This window comes from Tinamus guttatus, unplaced genomic scaffold (genome assembly GCF_059628265.1).
Source record: "Tinamus guttatus ecotype Peru unplaced genomic scaffold, ASM5962826v1 Tinamus_guttatus_pri_ptg000150l, whole genome shotgun sequence".
In the NCBI taxonomy this organism is placed as follows: domain Eukaryota; kingdom Metazoa; phylum Chordata; class Aves; order Tinamiformes; family Tinamidae; genus Tinamus; species Tinamus guttatus.
This window is the reverse complement of record NW_028288684.1, coordinates 17,123,589-17,140,767: the sequence shown is the minus strand read 5'-3', so window position 1 is coordinate 17,140,767 and position 17,179 is coordinate 17,123,589. Positions and strand designations below refer to the sequence as shown.

Genomic DNA, 17,179 nt, shown 5'->3' with positions numbered 1-17,179 from the left:
TACTGGAGAATGCTCATTTTCCTAAGCAATGAGTGTTTGACATAATAGCAGGGTTTATTTTAATAAATTAAATTTTGTAATTTGAATTTTACAGACAAGATTTCATACACTGTTAGCATCCTTTTTTCCATATAAAAGTCCTGTGGTACTTTACAAGGGAATTAAGAGAGAAGAAAAGAAAGCTCAGACTTGTAGCTACCTTTAAAGGAAAACGTTCAAAGAAAGGTTGTCCAGCATTATAACATCAAAGAGGTGATGGGCTACACGCCTGAAGCCAAAGGGGCTCTGTCTGATTTGCATATAATTTGCATAAACTGGTCATCTAAAATACAGACCTCTGCAATTATATTCCCTTTGTTTTTGGTATCTTCCTTTCTGAGTAGAAATACCTATAAATATTACTCTCTCACACATACACACAATATTGCTAGGTAATATTTAAGTAATATTTAAGTAATAATTAATAAAAAATCGCCTCTCTTTACCTTTTACTTCGCCATTCAGCAATAGGAATAGAGTCACATTCCGGCCCTGCTTTGGGAAATGCTGCACACTTGTACACGCTCCGAGTGTGTCCCCCTGCCACATGGACGTGTCTGCTGCAACCTTGAACTTGCTAACGCAGGAGCAGTGGTGTAAATGGGTGAGAGAGCTCGGTATGGATGGCAAAGGTGTTGCCCAGAGACAGGAATCTGCTGGGCAGCTCAGGAGACCACAGCTGCCAACGTCAGAGAAGTCACCACCAAACACTGCGTGCTCATCCCTGGCCACGCTTCTGCTGTGGACAGATTTAGAGCAGTTTTCATGGAGACACTGGAAACCACATCCCTGAAATACAGGGCATGTTTTTCCGCTTTTCTAGTTCCTCCCCTTGTGTGGGTCAGTGAAGCTATTATTGTTAAAAAAAAAAAAAGAAGTTTTTAGCATTTTGAAACGTGACAAAACAATGTATTTTTCCTCAGCCTCGCTTTCAGAAACTGCTTGGCTCTTTGAACCAAAATTTCCTGATAAAATTCAACCAAATGTTTAAAGTCTGGCTAAGTTATAAGACCCTGAGTGTGAGGTCTTAAAATTGGAAGTGTCACACAACTTAAATAATAGAGTGGCAATACCAGTTCTGCCAATAGTAAGTGCATGTTTATCTGCTTGAATAACAACATGAATAATCACAGTGATGGAAAGCTTTACTGTAATCAAATCTGAATAACACGCCAAGCTTTTCAACCACAAAAAAAAAAAAAAGTGCTTTTAGAACCTGCAATTATAAGTATAGTTACTTCCTTTTAATTTGATCAGTCCTACATACATCTGGATTTGATTGAAATAATGGCTTATATGAGCAGGCAATTTTATTTGAATATAAAGCATTTGAGCAGAAATATCTAACAACCCAAGAACTGAAGGCAGAACATGAGGAGAGAAGGCCACTGCTTTCCCCACTACTTGTTCTTAGAAGCCCTCCTCTTTTTTATTTCCTCTCTTTTTTTTCATCAACAAAGTTAAAATCCAAAGGGAGGGAAAAAAAATCAGCTTACACCGAGATGGTGATTTTAATCACTGAAACATGTTAGCAACATTAAGATATGGGTATTTTGAGGATTAGGTAGAATGATGTATAAGGAAATATTGTGTATTAATACCATGACCATGGACCTAGACTTGAATATGTTCTTGTACTGTCATGCACACAAACAAAACAGAAAACTTTACTGCTAGCATCTCAAATTTGCATGTCAATTTTCATTTGTAAAAGGTTTTAGATTTTTTTAAATCTTTTCTTATAGCTACGTTTTCAGATATCTGGATTTAATATACCAGTTTCAAAGCAAATACAGCCCAGTTGTGCTGTTAGTTTCATAGAAGGCACTAGCCTAATAAAAACAGGGTTGTATTCATACCAGGTTTGGCATGAGACAATGATCACATCTCTGAAGACAAGTAAGATAAGTCTGAAGTGGCAGGAATCTGTATTGCTGACAAACAGGCAGTTCTTGTCTACCAGAATACAAGTGCTGGGAGGGATCCTGTTCACCTTTGGTTCTTCTCATCCATGAACTCACCATGAAAGGCTATGGAGGGCAAGCCTGTTTCAGGTCTTGCTTCACAGCATTGAAGGGAACTACATGGTGAGTTCAAATGCAAGAGCCAAAGCCTGTACCAGGTGAAAGCCATGTCCTCGTTTAAAGCAGGCGGAAGTACAGATTGAAATATCATTTTTCCTCTTAACAATTTGTATGACTGAAAAAGACACACTAAGAAGGTAGGGCTTGCTAGCCTAGGAGTAGCCTGGTGTGTTGAACCTGTCCTTGCTCTGGATGCCCTCTTGGTAGTGCCTTTTGTGGCACAAGCAATCCTAGATAGCTGGAAGGAGGTTTCTTTCCTCCCCTACTGAGAAGAGAGGGACACATAATCTTTCCTTCAACTGTGCTGTCCTTGGCTGTGGAAAATTTGCTTTTTATTCTTGTGCTAAAAGGAGGGGAAGAAACATAGTATATGGTGTGGATATTAAGTTAAAAGGGCAACAAGCATCTGGAGTGCACTCCTGACCAAGAGCTTTTTTTTCTGGATCACAGTCTTCCAACATGTGACTGTGTTCCACCAGGAGATCCTTACATCGAGTTCAGTCAAAAATGTACACTTTCATAAACAGGCTTTTCATCTTGATTTTGTTCATACACTGACTACCCTATAGAGCTCTGAGCCATCCAAAACAATCAGTTTCCCCTCCTCTTACTATAAAATGTTCATCCAAGTTAGTTCATATTACCCACTTTTAATAATGGGTAGTAACAAAAATGAATAAATCCACCTTTTTATAATGAGACAAAAGAGGATTTTTTTTTGTACTAAATAGTATTTTTCAAATTGTCTGCAGTGAATAAATATGACAATGAATGAGAAGCCAGAACTGGAATTAATGTGATTGAAGCAAGTGGAAGAAGTGAAAATGTAGGTTATGTTTTAATAGTGATTGGCAACTAGTAATTTAGCTACAGTTCTTTTTTTTTTAAGTCACTTTAAAGTAACTTAGTTTAAAATACAATTTAACAAATAGAAAAAACATATCTATTCTGCTATCATATACAGAAAAAGTGCATTTAAGAATAAAACGGTTTTATGTTGGAACATTTTCATTTCACTAAACTCAGAGAGACCATAAAATTATATATAAAAACATTACTCTAAATTTTTGAACTATAGATGTCACTGTTCAGTCATAAAATGGAACACTGAAGCCTTACTTACTCATCCTATGATTCCCTCCTACATTATTTCTAGATCAGGGACTTTTCCAGCTAATAATAAGTCTTCCATAGGGATGGCTTCAAAATACAATGGCCAGCGCAGTCGCAATTTTCCAATGCTTCAGTCTCAGGCCCCATCCCTCCAGAAGGTTATTCACATTATCCAAGTGAAATACATGCAAGAGCCCAAAAAATAATCCCGTCTTGCTGATGCAGACCAAACATGCTTTCAGGGAATTCCCAAAGAGATTTTGTTTCTCTCCGTTAACTCTGCAACCTTGAAAACAACAGCGCTTCTATCTTCCTCTTTATAGTAGGGCAACAAAACACCATGATGTTTGAGTATCTATTTCATTTATCTTAAATTAAATGGGATTGGACTCTTGACTGAATAAGCCAGTAAGTCTGGTTCCAAGTATGTTCTCTAGAGCCTGTCCTCATGAAAGAATTTGATTAGAGTAATGGAACAAGGGAAATTGAACCAGATATAGGACATAAAAATTGGGCAGAATGGCCCAATTGAGAAAAACCTCATGCAGAAATGGTTTTGCCTCATACCCCCACTGGGCTTTTCCATATTGTTTGTGTGAAATTCTCTTCCTCATAACTGTGCCTTAAATTCCTGGCTTCTTTCCTAGAACAGTGTCTTTTAAAATGCCTATCTCTAATTTTTGCATAGCTTCAAATGAATAGATACAGATTTTTTTTTAAGTATATGTGTTTATCACCAGTAGAGTGGTATTACATATACATCAGCTTGTCTCTAAAATTCTAGCACTAAAATGAGTTGCATTGAACCATGTCAGCTCTAACTCCAGCAGGATGAATTGCAGGAAGTTTTCTTGTTCATGTTGCTTAATAGGACATTTGCAGGAAGCTATTTTGGTATATTAACATCATGGCTGGGTTTGAACCTCGCCTGCAAGTTCACATGTCTGTTTGGAGCATTTAGATTTAGATATCCAGGAAAACTTAGCCAGCTCAATGCTCTAATCCAAGAGACTTTCTCCTCCCAGGGACTGCCTTAGCCACATTTTCTTTTTCACCACCAACTACATGGTCCTTGTTCTCTTGGAGTGAAAAAGGACTCAGATTTAAATGTCTAATTCACAATCCAAAGTGGTGCACTGTCTCACTGGGTTTCTTTATGACCTTAAATAAAGTTTTTATTAATGGCTTTTTGCCATATGAAATCATGAAGAGAGTTAAAAACATGTCATTTAGTAGTTGGAGGAGAGAACTGATCATTTTGAAATCTGTTTCTGACTGATGTTGCTCCTCTGCAGGCAAGAAATATGGAAGCAGGACCATGATCTCACGGGGTCCCTCTCTACTTGAGCAGAGTTATGTCTGATTTATTCCAGCTTGTGATTAATCAGTTTTCTAATAGCAAACACTGCAGCTAATCAGCTCTGATTAGAGATGGCATTGACGAGTTCAGCTGCCCTTATCAAGCTCATAGCTCATGCCTAGATGATGCATTTTATGAAAGTGTTAAGTATCATTGTCAAGTGTTTTATTATTGCTGACACATTCCTACTGTGCTCTCCTTGTAAAAGGCAGATGCAGAAATGCATTTGCTCTTGAGTGAAGTTCCAAGTGAAGTTCCAAGAGAAGTACAGGCTGCTGCTGTCAGCAAATGTGGTCTTTTTGAGGGGCAGGGGGAAAGCAGGAAATATATCCTTGATTTAGAGTATCTCTTGCAGCCCAACTCTTGGTTTGCAGTCATTCCTCTGGTCCTTGGTTGTAGACATGAGCTTCAGTTGCCCAGACATCGGATTTATTTCTCTCTGTGTTCCTCACTTCCCAGGCTATCAGTGCAACTGCCTCTCCCAGTTTACTGGGAAAAACTGCGAGTCAGAGATTACAGCCTGCTTCCCAAACCCCTGTCGAAACGGAGGGTCGTGCGATCCCATCGGCAATGCGTTCATTTGCAACTGCAAACATGGCCTGACGGGCGTAACGTAAGTAGGCCTCGCCACACGGTGCCTGGAGCTTTGCAATTCACTGACAGAGGGTGTAGCAGAGGTGATAGGGCATTTTGCACCGAAATACTAGTATTTACATAGCAAAAAGGCAGTCAAAATTATTTAGTCACCTTAGGCTTGCCATAAAAGCTGAATTTGTTACATTCATTATTTTTTTAAATCCTGACCTTCATCATTGATGCAGTGTAGAAACAAAAAATTCCCTCACCTGCACTTCAGCGTGTTTCTTCTTCTCACGTGGCTTGTTTCATTCTTCCATTGTTTCAATTTTTGTTTTGTTTTGTTTTTTGTCACCTGTTCAACTTTCTGTCTATTTAAGGTTCTTCTTTCTATTCTTAATACTTCTCTAATATTTGCTCATTTTATGTTCAGCCCTAAGTAATTTTACATATTCATTATTTCCACCTCCTCTCTCAAATTAGTACCCTATTTTTTCCTATATTTAGTCTCCCTGCTATTCTCTCCTTGAATCCTCTTAATATTTTGTACTGAATCCCATGGGACAGTTCCAGAAAAGTATAAAAATGCTGAATTCTTTTATTACATTCTGTGAGCAGCATCAGAATCAAGAAGTCTTTTTCTATCAGATGCTTTAAACTCTTAGGACCATGTTGATATTTCCATTTTATTGACTTATAAACCATGGAGTGCTTTTTTATCTGTAGAAAAAATATAATTGCCATAAAATAAGATATTAATACAACCATTTGCTAAATACTGACAAGGTGTTAACTGTAGTGGTGCCCCTTGGCAACCCAAGTCATCACGTGCAAACTGGGCTGCTTGCTAAACGTTCTTCAAGATCCATGTTCTCCTTTTCTTCTTTCAAGGTGTGAGGAAGATATCAACGAGTGTGAGAGAGAAGAATGTGAAAATGGTGGCTCCTGTGTCAACATATTTGGTTCCTTTCTGTGTAACTGCACTCCCGGCTACGTGGGGCAGTACTGCGGCCTTCGGCCTGTGGTGGTACCCAATATACAAGCTGGACATTCATACGTCGGCAAGGAGGAGCTAATAGGAATAGCTGTGGTCCTGTTTGTCATATTTGTGCTGATCGTCCTCTTCATTATTTTTCGCAAGAAGGTGTTCAGGAAGAATTATTCACGCAACAACATCACCCTTGTACAGGATCCAGCTACTGCCGCCCTGCTCAACAAGAGTAACGGCATCCAGTTCAAGAACATACGGAACAGTGGAGACAGCAGAAATATCTACCAAGAGGTTGGGCCTCCACAGGTTCCCGTGAGGCCAATGGCCTATACTCCGTGCTTTCAAAGCGACTCGCGGAATAACCTGGACAAGATAGTGGATGGTCTTGGGGTGGAGCACCAGGAGATGACGACGTTTCATCCCGAGTCCCCTCGAATACTGACGGCAAGGCGGGGTGTCGTCGTGTGTAGTGTAGCTCCAAACCTGCCCGCTGTGTCTCCCTGTCGCTCAGACTGTGACTCCATCAGGAAAAGCACATGGGACACCGGGACAGAAAGTAAGTAGTGCTGCACACTCTTCTCGCTCTTTCCTGCTGTAGGTAAGTGCCGTTTTCTGCATGCGGCAGTTGCAGTAGTGCAGGAGTAGCAGAATTAATCACAAAACGTTCTTTGGCAAATGTTCTGCAAGCTCAATGGAGAACATTTAATGCACTAAGCTGAAGACTGACATACTTTACAGTGTTATTTTTCAAAAAGAAATGATTATGTTTTGAAATGATATAATTAACACTAGACATGAGTGTTCTACTTATATGCATCTAAATGTGACTAAACATATACTTGTCTTGCTTGTTCAGAAAGCAGGTATGCTTCTTTAAGTGCTACAATGCAAGCATCTTGCTTTGGAAAAAGTGGGTGTAATTTTTGACTACAAACTGTTGTCATTGCACAGTTAGTCTCCCAAGGAGGTTTCAAGTGTTAAAAAATTCCGCAAGAAGCAGCACTGTTTTGGAAGAGCTCTACTGTATTATCAAATATTTAGTATTTCCAGTGTCTCTGAAAAGGAGCAGGGAATCATGCCCTACTTAGTGGACACCTTTTCAGTCCATTGCAATCCTATCCTCATTCAGTATCAGAATGATACAAAACTTCTGATCCTTAAAATTAAAACATTTGTGTTTTGTTTCTCCAGACTGATATCGTAGCACACCACCATTCCTGAACAAGCTGTAGGAAAACTTGACATATTCTGTCACTTCAGGAAATACCAGTTTGCAGGGTCAGAGTGAAGATCCTGCATTATCTATCTTCAAAAGTCAGGACAGGTCATATGGACTTGGAGGTTTTTTTTGGGTTTTTTTTTTTTGGTATTTTTTTGGTATTTTGGGGGGATTTTTTCCTAATGCATCCAATCCCATTGCCTGCTTAAACTAAAACTGCCACAATTAATACCCAATAATACCCTATGATCAATAATGTTTATAGTCCCATTTTTTTCAGATAATATGATCTGAGGAATAGAGAGAGGAATCTGGAACTACCTTATATCTATGTCTTGGCATGCATATTTTCATCAAAGGCAACACCCTGGCAAAGGACTTTTAGTGAAAATCTGGAATAATTTTCATTTCTTCAAGTTGTATTCCACAAAAGTTGCGATAATGTAGTGGTGGAGCTTTTTAACCATTTAATATACCTTTATCGACTGAAAGAATAAGTATGCAAACCTCCATGTGCATTCTGTCCTGTATTGTGTGGGGTGTTTCTGCCACAGACACTGCTAGTATCTGAAAAAATTGCTATACAGCAGGAGGATGTACCCCAGAGACTGACCTCAGCTGTCAGGTGAGAAGCAGTACAGCTTCATTACTGCAGCACTCACTCCATCTAGCATGTGCCCTGTTTCTCAGCAGGAGCTAATCAACCAGTTCTGTATGGAGGTGCCTCATGCTGGTTAGAAATATCCACAGATACCAGGTGCAGAGCTGAACTTATGTGAATAGCCTGTTTGCAGTACCTGAGCTTGGCCGTTTGTAATTAGCTTAGGTATCTCAGTGCTTATTATGAAGGATAACTTTTTGTTCCTTATTATCGCTCAGAGAATGTATGATTGAATGTGCTTGTTTTTGTGTGTTTAATCACATGAGAATTGTCAAGAGTGAATGTCCTTGATGAAAAGCAACGTAAATTAATCTACTATTTGTCAGCAGCAGAGCCATTAAAATATGATCCAAGGACCACTGATGCAATTTCCAAGATGCCCAATAACTTCTCCAAGCTTTGAATGAGCTTTTAATGAGACTCTCAAATTAGGAAATAAACAGTAAAGATAAATGTGACTGTGATCTCTTGTATAAGATGTTTTATCACAGTTTTTAAGTCTTCATTTTCTTTGCTGCTGAGATAACATGGCGTGAAAAGGGCAATATTGAATACAGATTTTTCTTCCTTGATTATGGTGGTGTGAGCCACTTGAAAAACTATTTGGGCTTCAGATACTTCAAAAGTCCAAGTATTTTCATCAGCTGCCTTCTTAACCAATAGGTCGTTTCCTCTGTCTGAAGGAATGAATTCTATTCTGACCAAAAAAAAAGGCCGTTTGGTGGCAACATTTAAATGGCTCCATGGTATGAATAGACAAATGTGCATACCTATAGAGCACCATTTTGCTTTGTTTTTGCTGTCGATGAAGGTAAAGAGGTTGATGACGCTGAAGAAGTGACCTGTTTTGCAGGAAGCAATAAAGGCAGCAACTCTGAAGTACAGTCCCTCAGCTCCTTCCAGTCGGATTCGGGTGATGACAATGGTAAGAGATGCTTTTTTAATCTTTATTATGCTGGGAACAAAGGGATTAAACTCTTTTTCTAGTACTATAAAAATTCAGGAAATATTTAGAAAACCCTTTAACAATACTGGAAGTTAGAAAGTCCTGGGTATAAACCCTCTGCTTGTGGCCTTTTTTTTAATTATATGACTGTAATTAGCATCTTGATGTTTGCAGCTGTTGTATCACTTCTAAGCCATATAGTGAATTATAGGTGTGATACAGCAGGGCCTCTGGCAGCATGCAAGCTGACTAATAAGGAACATGCTTAACTGTAGACTTTCTACCATTTTTCCTCTTAGAACAGGTTGACTTTCATGTTTTACGAGTCAGTGCAACAGGGATTTCTGTGCAGTGTGCCAGGTCTCCTTCATGGGCCCAGCAAAACTCTGCTAGTGCTCCACATGCAGCAATGAGCAATCTTTGGTGACTTGGCCTCTTCCTGGTAATCACAGCTGAACGAAGAATAGATCACCCTTAAATTCCTGCTCGGAGAGTATTAGTTGCCCACTGTCAAGTCCTAGATCATTATCTCAGTGGGTGACATAGGCAGAGCCAGATACAGCCTGAATGAGACCTACTGAGTCAGATGAAACATTTGCTCCTAAGGCCCATGTGTATTGAGCAGCGGATCTGAGAAAAGGGAGGATGTTTCTTCCTTGGAGGGATGACGTATCTCAGGGAAGCCTCATTCAAATACACAGGAAAAGATTATCACAAAGAAATTGCACTTATAATCCTCAGTATCAGTTAATGAACTGTCTGGAAACTCACTTTTACAGCGATGACATGCAGCCCTTCCCCAAGTACTCTTAAATGTTGGGAAAAGCCCTTAAACTGAAGTGCGCTTGCATTTCCTTTTGCTTCAGTTGTGGTCTTTTTCCATCATGAGTGCCATGAGTGTTTTTGTCAGGCTTCTCAATGCTTTTCAGACACTTTTTCCCTGAAGAAGAGGAAGAAAAAAGAAAGTGGTAGTGTTGTTGATACTATAATAATTATTCAGATATTTTTTTACTGTAGACATGCTTACTTATTATATCTCCCAAATACTGTTTGGGCTTTTCAAGTGTGGGATGCTGCCTCCATTTAAGTCACTGCCATAGTACCCTCCGAAGTTGGATTTGCCCTTCTGCGCCCATTCATATTTTGTGAAAGCTGCATTTAAAATATGGATTTTTAAAGATAATTCTAGTTCAGGGTCTAAACAAATCAATGCTCAGCTATCTTCAGAGTGACTGAGGGAGAGGACTTAAATCATCCAAGTCATTTTGCAGAGGTAGTGACAGGCAGCATGCTCTAGCTTTCTTGCACTGGCAGAGGAGTGGGAGAGGGTTTGTGGTAGAAGAGCCTAAAATACAGATGTAAGTGAACATCTACACAGTAACGTGAACATAGGGGCTAGAGGATACTGCTTTTGGAGTTACAAATTCTTCCTGTCATTTTAATTCCCCACTTCCATCTAGTTAGTGCTGTGAGGTTGTTGGTGAAACTGCAACAAATGCAATTGGGCATCCATGTTCTTCAGGGCGATAAGGAGGGATGCTCCTTCTTCACGCCTGTTCTTCCAGAGTTGAGACAACTGTGGCTGGGTGCTTATTTGGTTGGACAGGGAAGACACGCAGGCTCATGTCATGTTTCTGAACAAATCGTTGTGACAATGTGGTAAAACCACAGTTCTGACTCTTGCACCAGAGAAGCAATGGGCCCTGCTGGAGCTGTGAAATGCTCATGTAAACATGTCACTTGGAATGGAAGGCCTGTGACAAAAGTCTCCAAGAAACTGCAGAGTGATAGCACCAATTTTCTACCCGAGGGCAATGTGGGGTTTGGATATTTTGCCCTGTGTCACCTCTTGGTTCTGAGCCAGCCCTTAGCTGCCATGAGGACATTACACTGGCCCTGATTTCCGTGACCTTCAGTTTCTCACTGTCCCTTGCCTGTAACTCCGAGCTCCTTGTAGAAGCATCACTTTCCCCTCTCACATTGCCGTTTGTCTGACCCTCTCGTTAGCAGAGGAGCAAACCTTGGTGGTGGCTTCTTTGTTTCCAGCACTCAGGTCAGCAGGGAAGCCAGCACTAGGATGCTGTTGTCACCTTTCTGCTGCAGTGGTGGCCAGTGCTCCTCTTGTGGCTCTATTCCCAGCTGCACAGCAGTTAATTACATGGTGTCTCTTATTTTTGCATAATGTTTATATGCATTAGCCACTATGAGTCTCCCTTGCTTTTACAATTACCAGTGCCACTGATGGCATAAGCATGGCATAAGCATGCTCATCATAGCATTAAAATATAGTTTCTTTGGCTTATCAAAGCTCTTTTTGGCAAGCATTCAACAAGGACTGAGGAAATTTGATGAGATCTCTGGTGTCTTGCCCAAAATTTAGCAGAGTCTTCTATATGTTCAGTGTATTTGAATGGTGTTATTACTGTTAACCCATTTTCTCTCAGTGGCCTCTAGGTCTATTGAATTTATGACACCAAAATATCTCTGACTCAGCATTTCCAGTCCCTACCTCAGCCTGCTCCAAAGCTGTCAGTTGTCTCAGAGCAATTAAAGACAGGGGGGAAAGCTTGATTCAGTGTCTACCAGACATAATGAGAGCTTCCCCACTGTTTTGAGTGGGTTTTGTCTCAAGTTCTCGAGTGTCAGGGTGTGAGCTGGGGCAAACTCCAGATCACTGAGAAGGCCACACATTGTAGCCCTGTTTGGCTCCGTGTTAAATGATTGCATTTTTTATGTTAGCAATTTCAAGGGAAAAGTATATTTTGGTAAAACAGTTGCAAGATACAGAGCATCTGCGAATGTATTCTATCAAATGCAGAACAAATTTTGAACAAAGCCTACTTAACTGTGTCCTTTTAATTATAGTAGTACTGCTTAAAATCCCAGAGGCGTTATACTGAACAGCGCATACAGTAAATACGTAAAACATTCCTGTTCAGAAGTAGATTAAGCTGAGGGCTTAGCACCATTTGAGATTTTGTGATGGTCTAAAAGATAATGATCCCTTGGAGCACATGGCGGTGTCTCTGGAGACCTTTAAGCAAGAATGAATTAGAAATTAGTGTCAGGTAGACAAGATACTGCTTTGGTTAATTGAATCAGCTGACCAGTCTGTTTGAATTTATGAGGTTATATACATCATCCCATATGCCTTTTTGGAAATGCTGCTTTGGAATTTATCACCATTCTGAAAATGTATGGGATTATCTGAAATGAAATGTCCTGCAATCCACTGCATAAATCATGAATTGGTTGGCAGCCTTTTTTTTGGTTCAATGTCACTTCTGTCTGTTTGAGAGAATTTATTGTGGTAACATATGATCTGTGTTTTAAATACTAACCTGAAGCTGTCCTTCCCTTCCCTTTATTTTCTGCTTTCCCTCCCATGCAAGCTTCCATAGTGACTGTCATACAGCTTGTCAACAATGTAGTTGACACTATAGAAAATGAAGGTATTTAACTTTTTTTTCCTTATTGTTATGCAACAATGCTTCGTGTTCTCATTGTGAAACATCCCAGCAGAACCTCACTAATCTACACTGACCAGCAAAACCATGGCGGGTGATTGAGATTTGCAGACCAGCATGTTCACCAGCAAACTCAAGAACACAAGAGTGATGTAACTTTGGGTAATTGGAGGCGATAGAAAAGGAGCCCAGGCCTTCATCCTCTTCTGTTCAAGTCAATGTTTTTGCTTGCTTATTTCCATTGCCTTCAGAGAAAATAGGATTCAATTCATAATGCAGACAAATCATTGGGATTATTCTGTTTGCGGAGGCTGGGAAACTGAAGAAGATGCAGGAAGGCTGTAAAGAATCCGAGGCAGCAGGAAAGCTGGATTATAAACTCTATGTGGAGAGGTGCACAGTGGTGTTAGGCAGGTAGCCAGTTTGCCCCAGGTGCCATAGTGTCAGATAGATAGGAGATGTATAGACACAACTGCAAGGATGTCACATAGTGAGGCAGCTCGGTTGCATTGCCCTGAGCACTGGGAAAGACCGTCACAGTTGAGTCCAGTGACCCAGTACTCAGCTCTGCCACTGACTGCCTAGGTAACCTTAGGCAAATTGTGTTTCAAGCAGACCAGTTTCTGTATCTGTGAACAAGGAGTATCACCACTTTCCTCTTTTGCACAGCATTTTGTCATCTACTGATAAAATGTGATCTTTCAAAGCTAAACATTACTTTTATTTATTTATGCTTTACCCTGAGGAAGTCAGTTCGCCATAAACTCATGTTATTCATGAGTCCAAAATTTAACGTCTTTAACAAAGTTAAGGCAGCTTTGAAAACTGCAGCTAGCCCAACCTGAATAATGCTAAAAGATGATCAAGGAATTTATTTCTGTGAAATAACTGATTTTTCTCTTTAGGTATTCTAACAACGGTTTTAGAAAGCACATTTAGTCCTAAATAATGATGACACTTGAATATTTGTCTGTGGCATTTTTACTTATTTCCTGAAATGTAAAAATAGCCTAGTTTTGGCCGTCCAATAGAAAGTTAGCTGAGGTTAACAGCACTTAAAAAATAAGAAAAAAAATAAAACACTGAAAAGAAAGCATGACCATAAATGGTATTACCTTCCTACAGAAAGGCTTGAGCAGTCAAATTCTTGAACAAGAATTTCAAGAGGTTTTGCTCACTCTTGAAATCTTTGTGAGACCTGTTCTGCACCAGAGCTGGTGAAAGTGGTGCATACTGTTAGACGCACAGGAATTGAGGGTGATCACTGGCAGGAATGTTGCTCTGAAGCCCCAGGAGGGAAGGGCTCGAGCGGCGGGCTGAGGGGCCCCTTCCCGCGGGAGCTGCGGGTTGTGCAGTCAGCAGATCAGTGAGGTTCTATGGGATCGCGAGACGACGCAGCTCCGAGGTGTCTGACACAGCCTGCGTGCAATGGCCTTGCACTGGCTGAAAGACAGCAAAATCCTCTTGAAAGAAAGAACAAGAAAGGAAGAGAAGGGAAATGGGGTTAGGGCCGGTTCAGACAGAGCTGCCAAACCTGCAGTAGCCTCAACCCTCTTCCCCCCAGACTAACCCAGAGCAGTTAAAAAGCTGCCCTCTAGCTAATGAATAAATCACATCGCCCCATGCACTATGTGGTGATAAGCAAGGGCAAGAGTGGTACTCATAGCCAGAGGAGAGTGGTGCTATGAGTGGTACTCATAGCCTGGAGAATTGTCCTCTCTCCATTTATCTCATCCCCGCTTTAGGCCCAGAGGTTAATGCCAGAGAGGACTATTCCCCAACCAGAGCACCTGCAACAACGCGGTCTCGAGACTTTGCCCAGCGACTTCTTGCATGAAGCCCGATAACCTGTGGCTGAACACGAGCATCTCATCTAGAAAGCGCTGCAGCTTGCTCTTCCCCTCCTGTTCCACACACGACCTCTTCCCTCGCTCTCTGCCCCGCGCTCGCCTCTCCGTGCTGGAATGCCTCGCTCCCCGCCACCTAGCATGGCAGTGCAGGCGGGGGGCGCTGGGGACGGGGGGCCGCTGCAGCCGACGGCCCCATTAAATGGCTTTGTATTCTATTCTATTCAGGTTCTTATACCGTGCCCATCACCATGGTATCTGAGCCCAGGTGGGCCCAGATTTGTTTGAACCGGCCCTGAGAATGGTAGATTCTTATTTTTCTGTTTCAAAGTGAACAAGTGAGAGAGAAATGTACTTTTGCAATTAAAAGCCTTACAGGGGGCAGATAGCCCTTTCTGTGTTAAGAACTCCAGCTCTAATGTAATTTCGTATCTGCTCAATAAGGGTAAACAATTAAGACCCCATAGAAAAGGAATATAATACACATGACATAATCATTTCTTTATGTATGTTTGTATTTGACGGGGCAAGCTTATCTTGTACATTAAAATAAAAAGCAATTAAAACTACTAAAAATGACACTGAGCCCGCTGTACATTAGAAATATGCATGCATTTGTGTTCTCATTTGTAATATACTGTGCTGGTAACCAGCTCCGAGTTACCAGTTTTTACTTTTCACTTTGTGTCTGACAGTGTCTGTAATGGATCAAGGACAGAACTACAACAGAGGTGACTTTTCTTAGACACATTCTGGTGTCTCTTGGTCTGCGCTGCGGTGGGGAGGGCACTGGCTTAATCTTTTTTCACTTTGATCTGCTTCACGTGCCCTGTTTTGTTTGAGTTCTGTTGTGTTCGAATGCTGCATGAGTATGGCCAGCCACATGTTTTTTCTTTCAGGATCCAGTTGTCCGTGTCTCAGTCAATCAGATTGTTTGCTTATACACTTTCTTTTCTGCAACAAAGTCATTGGAGGTGGAAGGGGAGATCCAGTGCAATATCATAAGCATGCTGACTTCATTCGTGTATTTTTTTTCAATTATGTGTAGAAAGCATTAATTTAAAGATTTTTATCATTTTGATTTTATAGCCTCGTAATTTCTAATGCAAACTAGTAGCATCCTAAGTTATAAAATACCATAGAGTGGTCATGTGTTGTTTCTTTGCTTGTTTGCGTTAGTGTAATACATTTTTGTTCCTCTCTCCTGCCCCTCTGGTCAGAGCATGGCTGACCTGTGTCCATGGCCTGTGGCGCATGCTGCGGTTTAACCGTGTTGCGAGGGTTCACAGGTTGCTCTTTAGCACGTGCATGCACAGCAGCCTGTTTCCATCAGGGGCTGCGTCCTAACAACGCGCTGCGCTTCTCTCTCCCGCTGCAGCGTATCACTGGGATACCTCCGACTGGATGCCAAGCGCGCGTTTATCCGACATTGAGGAAGTGCCCCACTTCGAGACCGCGGATGGAGGCTCCGTTCACCACGGCAGTACCAGAGAGCTGGAAACAGATTACTACCTTGGTGGCTACGACATCGACAGCGACTACCCTCCCCCTCACGAAGAGGAGTTTTTAAGCCAGGACCAGTTACCACCTCCTCTTCCAGAGGATTATCCGGACCAATACGACACCCTTCCGCCCTCGCAGCCGGTCTCGATGGCAAGCACGCTCAGCCCGGACCGCAGGCGACGGCCGCACTTCCACCCTAGCCAGTACCTCCCTCCTCATCCATTCCCCAACGAGACGGACACGGCAGGGTCTCAGGCTGGGAATGAGTTTAGTACTTTTGCTGTTGGCCCAAGCCAGAACACAGAAAATGTTGGTGCAGGTAAGATGCCCTTATCCTTGCACAACTCTCTAGATGCCTCCTCCTCTGACGTCTCAGCCAGCTGCGGCTTTGATGACTCCGAAGTAGCCATGAGTGACTATGAAAGTGTGGAGGAACTCAACCTAGAAAATGTTCACATTCCATTTGTGGAGACCCAGCATCAGACACAAGTGTAAAGGAAACTCCCTTTTTCTTCCTCTTCTTTTGATTTTTTTTTTTTGGTCATCTGGTCCAATTAATAGTATAAATATTGAGAAGAAATTTTGCTAAAGGTGTATCTATGTATATTGGGCAAGGCAAAAATACACTATAATCCATTATTAACTTGTTCGGAAATGATACTGTATGTGCAGACACAAAGAGATCAATTGTGTTAAGTGTTGCACATCACAAAATTGTTCCAGGCAATCTGGAGAGTGTGTACCCTCTATTTATTAGCAAGAGTAAAACAGAGCTTATGAAGCAGGGGGTGGAAAAAATCTCATTGCTAGATAATTTCTTTCTTTATGTCCTCTTCCCCCAGGGTTTGGGTGTTTTTTGATATTGTATTATTAAAAGTGTTACAGTGTTATAATCTCCCCACAGTATTAATGACCTGGTATGGATCATTCCAAGACACATTGTTGCATGAAATTTTATGTCAGCAAAAGAGTGAAAAGTAAGTGATTGCTGAGGCTGCTTTGTATAACAGTTCTGATGGCGTAAAAAAAGCAATTAACGTTGATGTGTTGAAGACAAGATACTAGTCATTTGTTCATAAATACCTATAGTTTTTGTTATATAGGATTTCATTATAACTTGCATGCATATAGAGTGGCATATGTGCAGTGTATATTTACACCAAGTTGCCCTAATTTGGGTGCCATTTTTTAAAACTTATCTTCAGATATGCAACAGATTTCACCTTCTAAAAACATCATATTTTGACTTTCTAGTTGTCCAGCCCGGCCCCTAGCTACGTGTGGCTTCCCTTGACTTCACATGCAATATGACTGAATATACACCAGAAAGCAGTCTGGAAACATAGGTTTCTGCAAAGTGCTGCTGCTGATTT

At 41.1% G+C, this 17,179-nt stretch overlaps 1 protein-coding gene across 4 annotated transcripts in view; it reads left to right on the top strand.

Annotated features, from left to right (window-relative positions):
- FAT3 (FAT atypical cadherin 3) overlaps positions 1 to 16,952 on the top strand; it is a 378,200-nt gene extending 361,248 nt beyond the window's left edge. The window contains exons 23-29 of one of the 4 annotated variants that reach the window (XM_088522317.1): positions 5,056 to 5,209; positions 6,064 to 6,719; positions 8,855 to 8,968; positions 12,382 to 12,441; positions 14,532 to 14,607; positions 14,999 to 15,034; positions 15,682 to 15,815. In XM_088522317.1, the coding sequence (XP_088378443.1) occupies positions 5,056 to 5,209; positions 6,064 to 6,719; positions 8,855 to 8,968; positions 12,382 to 12,441; positions 14,532 to 14,602 (1,055 nt within the window). In that variant the 3' untranslated portion in view covers positions 14,603 to 14,607; positions 14,999 to 15,034; positions 15,682 to 15,815. Of the gene's footprint in view, positions 1 to 5,055; positions 5,210 to 6,063; positions 6,720 to 8,854; positions 8,969 to 12,381; positions 12,442 to 14,531; positions 14,608 to 14,998; positions 15,035 to 15,681 lie in introns of all 4 variants that reach the window. The other 3 variants (XM_088522315.1, XM_088522314.1, XM_088522316.1) reach the window with 3 other exon arrangements.
- The last annotated feature ends 227 nt before the right edge of the window (positions 16,953 to 17,179 follow it).